The 15,273-nt window shown below is 39.8% G+C and overlaps 1 protein-coding gene across 3 annotated transcripts in view; it reads right to left on the bottom strand.

Moving 5' to 3' along the window:
- GPD2 (glycerol-3-phosphate dehydrogenase 2) overlaps nt 1–15,273 on the bottom strand; it is a 184,378-nt gene that overhangs the window by 131,714 nt on the left and 37,391 nt on the right. For 2 of the 3 annotated variants that reach the window (XM_049887267.1, XM_049887268.1), the window contains exon 2: nt 6,839–6,948. In XM_049887267.1, coding sequence (XP_049743224.1) covers nt 6,839–6,940 — 102 coding nt within the window. In that variant the 5' untranslated portion in view covers nt 6,941–6,948. Of the gene's footprint in view, nt 1–6,838; nt 6,949–8,385; nt 14,563–15,273 lie in introns of those variants that run through there. The other variant, XM_049887269.1, reaches the window with a different exon arrangement.

Here is a 15,273-nt window from a genome sequence, read left to right as displayed (position 1 = left end):
ACTACTTTAAATTCCCCCTTTTCACCTATTTCATTCTTCCCCCAACCTGGAATTAGAAAAAGGAGGCTCCCACCTGAAGTTGGTACGTCCTTTCAATAAACACCAAGGAATTGCTAGAAGAGCATACTGTCTGAAAGGAAAACTGGATAGGAAGTCCTCTAAGTCCCTTCCAACTAAAAGTTTATTATTAAGCCAACCTTTACAAAGTAGTAAATCACAATCATCTTGCTCTCTGAAATCTCCATACCACCACGGAGGTGTTTGCTTGTTACAACCTGGTGGGATTTAAGATAGTGGTATTTTTTTTAGGATGGTTATATTTCACAACTCAGCCTCCTGTCCTCTGGCATACGGTTGGTTGAGAAACTTTTGTGGAAATTCAGTCACTTACTGGTGGGTGAGGAGGTAAACCAAAAAAGAAAAAAAAAAACGAAACTCATTGCCGTCAAGTCGACTCTGACTCATAGAAATACTGTAGGACACAGTAGAACTGTCCCACAGAGTTTCCAAGGCTGAAGTCTTTACAGAAGCAGACTGCCACATCTTTCTCAGTGGTGGATTTGAACCACTGACCTTTTGGTTGTCAGCTGAGTGCTCAACCACTGCACCACCTGGGCTACTCAAAACCACTCTAAAAACCCCTAAGTGCACAACTGAAGGGGGTCAGTAATGCTGATGCCATTTGTGGCTGCAAATCTCCTTCCCTACAGGTGGCCACAGTCAAGAGAAGTTAGGTAACGTTCATCTCCTTTCCATTATCAGCTTTCTCATTGGAACTTAAGCTGCCGCAGCACCAAAAGAAAAAAAATAATATAGCCCTCTCCTTAGGCCATGATGACCCTGGCATTTCCCCATCTCTTCTAAATCTGACCTCTTACCTCAAAAGAAAAAAAAACTCTAGGTTTCACTTGGATCAGCGGTGGACACTCTTTACCATTGATAAACGTAAAAGATAAATATTAGTAATAATATGCTTGTTTGAAGAAAAGCCACGCTGTGAAGTAAAGTTATCAAAAAAATCCGTGCTATCACCTCTAATCCCACTCAGTGTCTTCACAAATATTTCTGTCTCTTCATCTACAGTAGCTTTTATTTCAGCTGCTGGGTTAAAGATAAGTCAAACTATATACCTTATTGAATTTTGTTGTGTTTTCTGTTTAATTCATCAAAAAAGTATACATAATAGTCTTCCTCCTATTCTCTTCCTACCAAACACAAGCTAATTTAATTACCGAATTGATTTAGAAGTTTTTTGTGAGGTGACCAAGCACCTAAACACTCCATATGGCATTATCTCATTACCAAACATGTTTTACCAACTTAACAACTTTTAGAATACAGCCTCTGATTTTAGTCTAGAAAAGAAGGTTTGTACTAGGAATACCCCATGAGCACAAACCAGGAGGAGGGAGAGACAGGAGCTGCAACTGCAAGAATGCCAGCAAAATAAGGCCAGAACTTTAAGTCAACAGGCAGTTTACTCATACATCAGTTATCTTGGGCTTTCAAAACTGACTTATTCTTAAAGGAAGACAGTAAATTATTTGAAGTCATCTTAGAAAATTGGAAAAAATATAAAAACACAAGAGGTAAATGTCATGGATTGAATTGTGTCCCCCCCAAAAATGTGTCAATTTGGTTAGGCCATGATTCCCAGTAATCTGTGGTAGTTCTCCATTTTGTAATTGTAATTTTATGTTGAGAGGACTAGGGTGGGATTGTAACACCGCCCTTACTCAGGTCACCTCCCTGATCCAAGGTAAAGGGAGTTTCCCTGGGGTGTGGCCTGCACCACTTTTCTTTCTCAAGAGATAAAAGGAAAAGGAAGCAAGCAGAGAGTTGGGGACCTCACACCACTAAGAAAGCAGCACCGGAAGCAGAGCACATCCTTTGGACCCGGGGTCCCTGCGCCTGAGAAGCCCCTCGACCAGGGGAAGACAGAGGACAAGGACCTTCCTCCAGAGCCAACAGAGAGAGAAAGCCTTTGCCTGGAGCTGACGCCTTGAATTGGACTTTAAGCCTGCTTTACTGTGAGGAAATAAACTTCTCTTTGCTAAAGCCATACACTTGTGGTATTTCTGTTATGGCAGCACTAGATGACTAAGACAGTAAACATACTTGTACCACAAGCCTATATACTCTAAGGATCACTCTGCAGAAAAATGGAGCATGCCTAGTCATATCTAAGGCCCCAGCTTCCACAAAATGTAGCCAATTAATGTGCAGCAACGGGAAGATTTTTCTTGACTACTGAAGTCAGGAAAACTTCTTCTCCCTAGAATGGCTCTGACTGGCAGATATTTTCTGAGAGAGGACAGCTGGGTTAAGGAAGGCCTGTGGTCATTTTATGTCAATGGCTCAAAAGAATGTTCTCTTTCTTTCTTTTTTGCCAATCCCTATGGCTACATCCCACCTGCTACCCCAAAAATACGCTCATAGCAGTGGCTTAAAGGGACAGGAATCACCACAAAGAACTACACACAATCACATGCACATCTTGTTCAACTCATTAATTAACTGCCTACAGTGATTTTTCTCAACAGAACTTGCCAGCTTAAAATTATAAACGACTTCAAACTGCTGGTACATATTTCATTTGTTTACTAAGGTGGTCAGAATGTTTAACCTAAGATGGAGAAAAATGATAAAATGTTCCAGGAATCAAAAGTCCTTGTTTTACCTTGATTTTGCTGATAAAGTTCACCCCTAACTTCATTGTATTAGGCAGTATCTTCTGCTTATTCTATTCTATGAGATCAACTATTAAAGAGAAATCAAACAAAAAAAAAAAAGAAAGAAAATGAAACAGTATTACCTAGGTACATAGTTAAGCTACAAACTCTGAAGTAGAACATGCTTACTGTGGTTAAAAGACATAAAGCACATACAAATTTAGCAACAACTCATCACATTAGATATCCTGACCTTTGAAATTGGCATTTTCCAGTATCGTTTCAGATAGCACTGGTAAGGATGGAAGAAGTAAACCAATCGCTTAATCCCTGTGTCCCTAAGAGCTGCACTTCTGAAATAGCCTCAAGAAAAGCAACATTTTTTCACACTTACTATTAAGGAACCAAAACAACATTTACAAGGAATAGTGCACCCTGAAGCTATTACCCTGAGGTAGTCTTTGAACCTGGCACCAAAAATATTACCTGAAGTCTTCTTAAAACCAAATAAGAGTTTAGCGTAACTAGTCAAAAAGATCTGCCTTGAGCATTATGCTCTTTTAAGAACTATCTATATGGGGAAACCCTGGTGGCGTAGTGGTTAAGTGCTACGGCTGCTGAACAAAAGGTCGGCAGTTCGAATCCGCCAGGTGCTCCTTGGAAACTCTATGGGGCAGTTCTACTCTGTCCTGTAGGGTCACTATGAGTCAGAATCAACTCAAGGGCACTGGGTTTGGTCTGGTTTTGGTATATGGGGTCAAACTGACAACAGCAACTCAAAAGACTGGATGGGAACCTTAGGGAGCAGTGAGTTTATGTTAATGAAGAACAACTCAGAAAAAGAGGGTGAGAATGGTTGCACAACTTGAAGAATGTAATCAACGTCACTAAATTGTACATGTAGAAACTATTGAATCGGTTTATGTTTTGCTGTGTATATTCTCAACAACAACAAAATAAAATTTAAAGAAGAAAAAATACTTCATGTTGTAGAAAATAGTGTGGAGGCTCCTCAAAAAACTAAAAATAGAACCACCATACCCACTGCCCTTGGGTCATATGACCCAGCAATTCCACTCCTCGGTATATAAGAATTTAAACACAGTGATGTGAACAGACCAATGTTCATTGCAGCACTATTCACAATAGCCAAAAGATGGAAACATCTTAAATGTCCATCGGCAAATAAATGGATAAACAAAATGTGGTACATATATACAATGGAATACTAATCAGCCAGAAAGAAAAATGAAGTCCTGATACATGGATGAACTTTGAAGATATTACGCTGAGTGAAAAAAGTCAGTCAAAAAAGGACAAATATTATATGACCTCACTTATGTAAAATGACAAGAACAGGCAAGCGTATAGAGTCCACAGTTTGTAAGTTGTTACCAGGGGCTGAAGGAAGGAAGAAAAAGGGAGTCACTGTTTACAGAGCACTGAGTTTCTGTTTATGGTGACTGGAAATCTGGCAGTGATCAAGGGTAATGGTTGCACAGCTGATAAATATAATCGAAGTCACTAAGCTGTACACTTATAAAAAGTCGAATAGGCAAACGTTGTGTGATATGTATTTCCACACACACAAAAAAAAAAACAGCAGCTGCTGATGCTGCTTATATACAACCAAACACTTCATGGGTTTTTTTTCTCTTAGTTTCGAAGTTTAGGTCATGGTTTCACAGGACATCTCAGTTAACTGGCCTAATGTGTTTAGTGCTTGTGTGCTGCCTCCTAGTTCTTTGTATAGTGCCTGAGATCTTAAAAGCTTGCACACAGCAATCAAAGGTACAATTTATCTCTATTTGCCTGGAGCAACAGAGAAAGAAGGAGAGTCAAGAATAAGACGAGAAAATGGAACATGCCTTCTTTGCCATGAGACCAGAGGAGTGGCAATGGTGCTCAGCTACCATTACTGATCGTTTTGATCAGAGATTCTATAGAAGAATCCTGGATCATAAGCAGGTGAAATACAAAACAGATTTTCAAATTCTCATGGGATCCAAACTTTCTGGAGCCATTAAGGCTGGATGAACCCCTGAAACTACTGTCCTGAGATAATCTTTAAACTTTAAGCCAAAAATATCCCGAGGTCTTCTTTAAACCAAACAAGAAAACCAAACCACTGCCATAGAGTCGGTTTCAACTATAGCGGCCCTTTAGGACGGAGTAGAGCTGCCCCACAGGGTTTCGAAGGCTGAAATCTTTATGGAACAGGACTGCCACATCTTCCTCCCACGGAGCAGCTGGTGGATTCAAACTGCCGACCTTTCAGTTAGCAGCCCAGCACTTAACCACTGCGCCATGAGCTTAATTAGTAAAAAATGTCTGCTTTAGCACCACGCTCTTTTAAAGAACCATCTATATGGGATCAAAATAACAACAGCACCTAGAAAGGTTAGATAGGAAGCTTAGAGGGCAACGAGTTTATGTTAATAATGGAAGAATAATGCAGAAAAGGAAGGCCAGAATGGTTGTACAACTTGAAGTATGTAATCAATGTCACAGAATTGTACATATATACATTATTGAATTGTTGTGTTTTGCTGTGCATATTTTCAATAGTAACAAAGAAATAAAACAAATTACTAAAAAAAAATAGTGCATGAAGCACAATCAATGGGTGATGATGAGTTTTAATAGCACATCAATCAAATAATAATACCTGCAACATATACTCCTAGGAAGACCTGGTGGCTTAGTGGTTAAGTGCTACAGCTGCTAACCAAAAGGTCAGCAGTTTGAATACACCAGGCGCTCCTTGGAAACTCTATGGGGCAGTTCTACTCCGTCCTGTAGGGTTGCTATGAGTCAGAATTGACTAGATGGCAACAGGTTTGGTTTTTTTTTGGTTTTATACTCTCAGGCAAACTTTGAGGGTAACGTGTCTACAGTTCAGAATGAAAAAGAAAGACTAACACAACCTATTCCATGTTATCTGTCTTTAGGATGGAAGCACATAAAACTGAGCTTCTTTTCTTATATTAGCTGTAACTATAAGCCTGTAAATGAATCCTTCCTAATATGTGTTTTTAAAGTAGCATTTGCCATTCGGGATATGGGATTTCAAGCAACAGGCCTGGCTCTACCATATTGTAACACAAAGAAACAGAAACAACAGTGCAAGGCAACCCACAGCTTACATCCATTGCTGCTGAGTCCATTTCGACTCATAGCAACCCTATATGACAGAGTAGAGCTGCCCCATAGGGTTTCCAAGGAGCACCTGGTGGATTCGAACTGCCAACCTTTTGGTTAGCAGCCAATCTCTTAACCACTGTGCCACCAGGGCTCCGTGGCTAATGGTACCCACAAAAATGCAGAAAATTAATAGTTCATGGGTGGCCCAGCTACAAACAGCTTGCCAAATTCCTTTACCTCTATCTTTGAAAGGCTGAGAAGTGCATCACCAGCTGACATACAAAATACCCCAATGATGTGGAGAAAAGGGAACAGGAGACTAGTATTAAATACTGAGGTGGTTATTGGTATTTCAAGCCAGAAAAGAATGAAGCCATTCAGTAAAATTACTTCCTGGCATCAATTTGGACTATGGGAAAGCATATTTGCAGGGCCAAGAGAAAAAAATGAATGCAAATAAACTGATCACTTTGAATTTGGAATCTTCATACCAATCTCATTTTCATAATTGTTTTACCCAAAATGAGGTAATACTTAAGTAACTACACATTTAGGAAGTAAAATCAGGATTCAAAGTCAGGCCGTCTGAGTAGACCCTTTCTTTTCCCTTTTCTTTCTTACCCGCCTGTCTTCTAATAAGACAAATTTTTGGCAGGGACATAGAAGGTATCTAGAACATTTAAATGAATTAGACAAAGACAGTCTAAATGAACAAACCCTGGCACTCGTAAATGAAGCAGTCTCTTGAAAGCAAAGAGCTAATAAAAAAAAAAAAAGCTAAATAGTATAATGCTGTCCGATAAAGACTTCACTTTTTAAAAAATGAGATATATACAGTTCTCAGGGATCATAAATGCAGTTACTCTAAATTATCATCTTAAAATTAAACAGAAGCTTCAACAGAAATTTTTAAACAAAACCTTTAGCGGACACAAGCCCCATATACAGTTCTTCAGCCCCATACACAGTTCTTCAGCAGATTTAAGCCTCTTATTACAATCAGTACATGTACAATTACTTACTTGCTTCCTTCTGTAATGAGAAAATTGGGAGAGGCCTAAAACAGTTGCAAGAGCACCTCCTCCAACTAGAATAGTCCCTTTCACTGCCTTCTGAAATGCCATTTCTTAGCCTAAAAGGAAAAAAAAAAACAAGAAGTTAATTGGGATTTTTATTGCATAACAACTCCAATAATAGAGACTGTATAGATTATCAAACTAAGTTACACTAGAGAACAAAACATAAAATAGCTATTAACATGCCAATTTTATACCACAACTCAAAATCAAACAAACAAAAGCAGTCTAAACAAGAGTTGATTATATAAAAGTTACCTCCCAAAGGGAGTTATAGAAAGAAAAACAAATTAAGAGACAACAGAGGCTATTTAAACAGTATAAAGTCAAGAGAGCTGTGAAAAGAAATGTCATTGTGTACCCGACAAAACTGCATGCGCTTGCAAAGTTGTTCAAGAGCTAATCCCCTCCACAAGGTGGACTGGTAGAAGAAGTCTCTGTCACTCAGCATGACAATGAATCTTTTGCTTGCCTTAGATTCTTTGGCAAAAGTCTAATTCAAATTGTGGTACAACTCCCTTCCAGAGTTTTCTCCTTCCTTAATGAAGTTCTTAGGGCTCTGGCTGTTAACCCAAAGGTCTGCAGTTTGAATCCACCAGCCATTCCTTGGAAACACTGTGGGCCAGCGCTACTCAGTCCTACAGGGCTGCTAGGAGTCGGAATGGACTCGATGGCAATGGATGATGAAGTTCTCACCAGAACTGGAAGCCAACACACTTACATCTTTACCCCTAAAAAAGTCTATACTTTACAGATACAGTCAAAGAAATCATGCCTGGTTACCTTCATAAAGTGACCAACTTAAAGCTTTTGTAATTCTTTTTAGTAGGAAAACTTTTTTAAAAAAAGTTTTCTTTGAGCCAAAGTTGTACAATCTAGGGATAACCTCTCAATCAAGGCTCCTTCCCTGCTCACTGAATAGTTCTAAATAAACTTCTGCAACGTTAAGTGCTGGCTCTTGACTTCCTTGCTTAAAAAATATTTCCACTATTGGACTGATGGATTCTTGCAAAGCTTTTTTTTTTTTTTTTGAGTACTTAAAATTATTCTTTAACTCAGAAACCAAACAAAAACAAAAATGCACAAAAATGAAAATTCCACCAAAAAAACCTCTTGTTAGTTTTTATTCTGTTAAATATAAAAACACAGCATTGTATGATCACCCAAAAATGCATTCAGCTTTAGGGCTGATATTGAGTAATTTGACCTGCCTAAGTAAGACTTTCCATTCACAATAGCGGCTGGCACACCCATACCTTACAAAGAAGCCAACACCCTATTTTCCCATATAGTGGAGGTTTAACCTGTCTCTACAGATATCTCATGACTCAAGAGCATATTTATTAAGAAAGCAGTTTTAAGATTAAGATACTAAAGAAAATATACAATAAAATCTGTGAAGTTCAGAACCTGTGTACGGCAGAAACTTGTCAGAGAATGAAAACTCAAATATTTTCCACTAAAACAAGCGATAGAAAGTAGTAAGACTGCACCTTGTCAAAGGCGAAGAACTTGAGAGACCTGGAAAAACAAGGCAGTCCAGTTGAGTTCCAGCTCTCACAGGTTTCACTATAGTATCTGGCCATAAATTAAGACACAGTTAAATGTTTAAGTCCACATTAAAACAAACTTGCTGCAGTCAAGTCGATTCCGACAAATAGTGACCCTATAGGACAGAACAGAACTGCCCCCGCAGGACTTCCAAAGAGTGGCTGGTGAATTCGAACTGCTGACCTTTGGGTTAGCAGCCAAGCTCTTACCCACTCCAACACTAGGGCTTCAGGTCCAGATGAGACGGTTGCTGTTGAGTAGATGGCAATCTCACGTCTATCAGAGTATGACTGTGCTCCGTAGGGTTTTCAGTAGCTGATTTCTCAGAAGCAGGTCACCAGGGCTTTCTTCCAAGGTACCTCTGGGTAGACCTGAATCTCTAACCTTTCTGTTAACAGCCCAGTGTATTAGCTGTTTGCATCACCAGGAGAGTCGCTATGAGATGGATAGTCTCTATTAAAAGTATTTATCATAATGATCCTAAACCCAGCATCCAATTAACAGCACTGAAATCCTGGAGTTGATAATTATGATTGTATAGAAAATTCATTTTGGAATCCTTCGAATTATATACTCAAAAGGGTGGTATTTCTTAAAATTATATTTTTCCTGTCATCTCATTCCTTCTAACAAACTCCTAAATTCTAAAATTCATCATTTTATAAAGATTCTTCCTAGAAAAACATTTCACCAGTGTACGCATTCTACTGCTGGAGACCTATTCTTTACTGCCCCTTCTCTACATCAACCATCCTCTCCCAAGTTATTCAAAATAGTTATTCGATGCTGGCTAGAGGCCTCCACTCATCATCCAGTCACCCCTAAGCAAAATCTTACATCCAAGGTTGCTCCGATAGTAAAAATCGCTACTTAGTCAACCTGGAGAGCACACATTTGTCATAGCTTACCATCACCATCCCTAGTACTGTTATAAATGTTCACCTGGATTCACATATTATGCTATCTGTCCCAAAAGAAGACCTGGGTGTCAAACACTCACCCAAAGTATACAGACTCTTAGCATGCTATCCCCAGGCTAACTAGGTTCCCCTGAATATGAGGGTCCGAGAATTACAGTCCTACTTCTCTTTACCTAAACAGCGCACATGCCTGCCCCATACAGACAGCAGCCTGGTGGTCTGTTGGATGTGAGCTCTGTAGCTGACTGACTTTGGCTTAGCATCAATGCTTCTGTCCTGCTGATAATGTCACTGATGATCTCACAAAGGATACCACACAGCAACATAGCCAGCTGAGGGAAGATGATACACAACTCAGTCAATGAAAATGCCCCAGCGTCAGAGGTGTTCATTCAGCCCAGCTAAGTCTGGAGCTAGTCTTTCCAAATGTGTGAGTCCCTGAGTTCCTTGCTCACATTATTGTACTGCTCCAATTTAATTTGTCTGAGACTAAAACTTGCTCATGGGGATATTATGTTTTTTTTTTAATGAGTCTCTATTTCTAATGAAAATCTGCATTAACATTATTTTGTAGAGTTAGAGACGGTGGCATAGAGCTTAAGAGCTATGGCTGCTAACCAAAAGGTGAACAGGTCGAATTCACCAGCTGCTCCTTGGATACCCTATAGGACAGATCTACTCTGTCCTATGGGGTCACTATGAGTTGGAATCAACTCAACAGCAATGGGTTTATAATCTAGTTTCCTTTTTTGATAATTTCATAAAATAACTTATGCTTAAGGAATCATTATTTTTACTGAGCTCAAAGCCATACATCAGGTCATCCATCTTGTTGTAAAGAATAAACCACTCTTACAGATAATTTAAAAACAAAAGCACTGAATCAGCTTCACCTGGTTTTCCTAAACTGTTATCATCTTAATGTTGTGAATGTTATGACAACAGTTGCCAATTATTGAATATTTGGTAATAGTTGCTATGCTTTTAATTCTTTACCCACATAAGCTCATTTCACACTCATAATATTCTAATTTCATAAAAGAGGCAACTGTGGTTCAGAGGGAGTAGGGGATTTGCCCAAGGTCACTCTCTAGTAAGTGAGAGAATCATGATTTGACCCTGTGCTCCTAAACACAGGTGGTTCTGTCTGCCATTGCTCTCAAAACGCAACTTCTACCAAAGAGTTCCCCCTTTCACAACCACTCACCCAAAGTGTACAGTCCCTTGGCATTAGGGTTTCTCTGAGGCAATAAAGAAGCCTAGGACAAAGGATCTACCTAGTAACCTCCTTGCAGATAACCTAAGGACTTTGTATTAATGCAGAAAGAAAACAATTTAAAACCAGATAAATGTGAACCCTATGCTACCGGTTTTTTTGGTTTTTGTTATGCTATCTGTTATTGGCTACTTATAACCATTTATATCCCATTGTAAGGAAAAGAGTTTGCACAATGATTACAAAGAAAAGATTTTTTTTTTAAGGACACTTGTCCCTTGGCATCCACCAGGGATTGGTTCCAGGACCCCCACAGATACCAAAATCTGAGAATGCTCAAGTCCCTGATATAACATCGCATAGTATTTGCATATAACCTATGCACATCCTCCCATACACTTTAAAGCATCCCTGTATTACTTAAAATTACTTACAATGTAAATGCTAGATAAGTAGTAGTTATACAGTGCTGTATTGTTTAAGGAACGATGTCAAGACAGGAGGTGAAGCATACTCAAACACCAAGTGCTGGAGAGAGTCTGAGGATCTGTGAAATGGCAGGAGGCTACACGAGGGGACACCTACACATCACTTCATTCACGTGGATTCAGCGTAGCGTCTGCACGTGGCAAATTCTAGTTTTGCTTTTTGAAACTTTTTTTTTTTTTTTTTAGTATTTTCAATCCGCGGCTGGTTGAATCTGCAGATGTGGAGCCTGCTAATACGGAGGGCTGACTGTAAAAGCTGCAACTAGAAACTTAGCAAAGGAAGAAACCAAAAACTTGAACAAATCTTTACCTTCTGTAACCCAAAAGCATGAGTGAGATAGCCAGAGGGAGGAAAATGACCAAAAAATAAACTTAGCTTAGTTATCACAGCCTAACGTTTATGTTTTATAACCTATGATTTAAATCATGTATACTCTTACTCAGGGCTGGCTCTTGGGTTGGCACTGATTAGTACCAACCATCTCATTTTGCAATGAGAAGCCTACCCTTACCGCCAAAACCTAAACAAAAAAACATTCAACTCAATTATCTATGACTATATCAACTGCTCTCGAGGGGCTGACAATCTAAATACCAAATTCTGTTTCTTGTTTTATAGCTAGTTGTGTTATACTGTTATTATAAATACTCTGATAGAAACGAAAGCAATGTCCTGTATGATTGTAGTGGAGGCAGAGATCGAACTCTGACTAAAGGAATTAAAGGCTTCGAAGAAGACAGGATATTTGAGAAGAGTTTTGAAAAAAGATTAGTAAGGGAAGGTTTGGATAGAGAAAGCAGGTTTGGAGGAGAAAGTGGAACATCACACAATGTTCAGGAGGCATGTAAGCAGTTACCTGGCTTGGCTGGAGACAGTGTTCAATTGGAAATGAGGTTTAGAAAGTAGTCCAGGGCCACATGAAGAAAAATTCTATTTATGTGAGGTAAGGTATTTCTATGACATTCTGTTGGCCATGAGGGGTTAAGGCTGTAGGTCAAGGGAGCAGATGCTTCATCCTGTGATTTATGAAGATTGTTCAAGTAAAATTATGTGTAGAAGCTCATGATGAAGACAGAGAGCTCAATTAGAGGCCACTAAAAGAGTCCCAGGTGAGAAGAGGAGAGACTGGTTTAAGGTAGCAACGGAAAGTGCAAATGCTGAGACGGATGCTCTACAGAAATCTCTACTGACAGCATTCAATGAGCCCATGACAGGACCTGACAACGGATTACAGGAGAAAGCTACAAGACGATTGAAGATGATAGTTTTTAGTCTGGGTAGCTGGGGATTGGCCTCAACATTACAACATTAAGATTTAGGAAGAGAAGCAGGTTTAAGGGAGATGAGGATCTCACTTTGGCATTAAGGAAATGTTGAGATGTTCACAGTACACCTACTTGGAGAAAACAGCAAACAGATGGACGTGTGGGTCTAAAATTCACAAGAGCAATTAGAGCTTAAGATATGGTTTGAGGAAATCTTCTGCCTAGAATTGACAGCTATAACTGCTATACATTAAAATGTATTTACTGCTAGCAAACAAAAACCGGGTTTGCCACCTCCTGAAGCTTGATGACCCGTGCTTTTGGCTGACACTGCAACTTACCTGGTTCAACTAAATTCTTTGAGAACTCCCATTATAGACAGAGTGACTTCGATGATGAAAGGTCCTATTTCTAATAGCCCCTGAATGCACCCCACTATCTGCTTCCTCTCCTTCAAGGGAAGTCTACTCTTCCAGCTAAATCGCAGGTTTGAATGACTTAACTAAACACGTTAAGATTTTAAAAAGCAAATAATAACCACCCAAGTAAAGGCAGAGCCCCCTCTGCAACCACCCAGAAACAAATGTATTACAGAACAAGGCATACTTCCCAGTTCTCGAATTCTCCAAATAGAGTGTTCAAACTCCCCTCCCTGTCTCACTGTCCTCATGACTCTTTCTCATTAGCCTCACTTATTAAAATGTAAATTCAACATCCATAGAAATCCAACCAAATGTATCTGTCACTCCTCTGTGGAAAGAGGCCTGGATCAGGTCAGCTTTACAAAAACTCTCCTATCTTCTGGCCTCTTGTGCAGAAGTTAGAGTTACCTCTCCATTCTCCATGCCCTCCATTAATTCCAGGAAAAAGTGGAACTTCTCAGGGGTCTGATTCTTATGCCAGCACAGGAGTAAGCATATGTCTCCCCATCTGTTACAAACACGATCAGTGTGGGGGAAAGTACAGCTCAAAGATCATATTCAAAAGAGTCATTTCAACCACAATCCTTGTGACCCTTGAGATACGTGCTCTCTAGCAAAATATGAACGCACTGCATGCTCACACCTGATCACCTACAGTGAGAACTCAGGTGTACGAGGCATTTAAAACACAAAATAAACCCCCAGGATGCAATCTAGAGGTAGCACGTGCTACTTCACTAAGCATATGCAGGCCCAAAGGTAGTGAGAAGCTCCTTACACTTCAGTTGCACAGCCGCCCACCTTGTGGCTGTGCATGGAAAACTGCCCCCTCATCTATTTTGAGTCATGACATGACATCAAACCCTTGAAAGGCACAGCCCAGGGGGCAAGGCCTCAAACTGTACGTGCTTACAAATTCAGTCACTAATGGGAGAAAAGTACATGAATCTTAAAAAATTAGGGTGCAAGACCTCACTAGAACAAGTCCTACCCAAAATGTCTATATTCATGGGACTTGAGAATAAGTCCAGAGCAAAAATAGAGGGAGAGAAGGTGAGCTCAAAAGCGTCTTCTCAACCAGCAGCCCAGTTTTAACCGTAAAAGTCAAGATTTCTGGATGCTTTGAACTAGACATATTTTAACAAAGTAAACCCTTTACTGTTCCAATTAATGTGATATCAAATGCTTTTTATAATTCCCTTTAAGGAAGTACATCATGGTTCAGGCACACCAAACATATGCTGATAAAGTGCTTAAACAGACAAGTCACAATCAAAGCACACCACGTACTACCTACTCTTCCCCAAGGTTTACTTTACAGTGGAGGTAATGATTAGCACTCTGACTGCACACGCATCCATCCTGGCCAGGCAGAGAGGCACTTCTACACATACATCTCACACAGCAGCATGTGATCCCTAAAGAAGCACACAGAGAGCCCTCAAGCATGCGTTTTGAAAGCTGTCAGACGTAAATGAACAGAAAAAGCAAAAGAGTCAGCATTAGAGGCACCTCAGCCTGTCTTTAGAAACAGAGAGGAGTCCTGGCCCATACACTGAAAAGGAATTATCCTCTTCTGTTGCTTTACACATTTTTTAAAAGGGTTTAGGCCAAATCTGCCCCTAGCCTGGACTGGAAATAGAGCCAAGAGTTATCCACAAAAGACTACCTAACGGAAAGAAGTGAATGGATGGAGTACTGAAAGCACAGCAGATTCTTTTAACTTCCAATCATCTTCTTCCCTAGCCGTTCCTCTACTATACCAAAATAAAAATAAATTTTAAAAACGCACAGGCAAAACAACAATGGCAACCTCTACTAAGGAATATATTATACCAAACAGGGCAGACAGAAAAAGTCAGCAGAAAAGTTAGAAACGTAACAACGAAGACACAGATTCTAGATGGTCAAAATTTTGGACGGTGACTGATAAGGAAGCTAAAGCAACATAATCAGGCATTCCCAGCACAGCATCCAAACCCTCACTTTGTCCCTGATTTTTACACCCTATCAGGAAACCAGACTGCCTTAACAAAGGGCATGTTCTTCCATTTCCAACTGATTTCCCAAAGAAATCTCTTGACAAAGGCCCCAATTCAAAAGATGGAGGGGAAAAAAAAGGGAAATTATTTTAGTAAAAAGAACCAAAATCAAGAAGGAAAGAGAAATTGAAAACAAACACTGTATTTACATTGATTTGCTTAATTTTAAGTCAGAAAGAACTTGGTAAAAGTTTCCTAAGTAGTCTCTCTGAGGCACCATTAGGTCAGTTACATCATTGTAGGAGCAGCCACACAGCCAGCTCCGGATGACTAAGAAAGAGGTTAGGTCAGGACCATCCCTTGGGCTCAAGGGAGGGCAGGAGCCTGGAAGCTTGACAGAAAGAGGAGCTGGCAAAGAAAGAGTTGAGCTGGTTCCAATGTTCAAGTCGGAGCTCAAGAAATGTAAGCAAAAGGCACACACGACACACAAATAGAGGAGAAAAGAAGGTCAACAACTAAAGTGAGCCAGTTAAAGG

This window comes from Elephas maximus, chromosome 6, assembly GCF_024166365.1.
Source record: "Elephas maximus indicus isolate mEleMax1 chromosome 6, mEleMax1 primary haplotype, whole genome shotgun sequence".
In the NCBI taxonomy this organism is placed as follows: Eukaryota; Metazoa; Chordata; class Mammalia; order Proboscidea; family Elephantidae; genus Elephas; species Elephas maximus.
The sequence above is the reverse complement of the archived record's forward strand: the minus strand, read 5'-3'. Positions and strand labels throughout refer to the sequence as shown.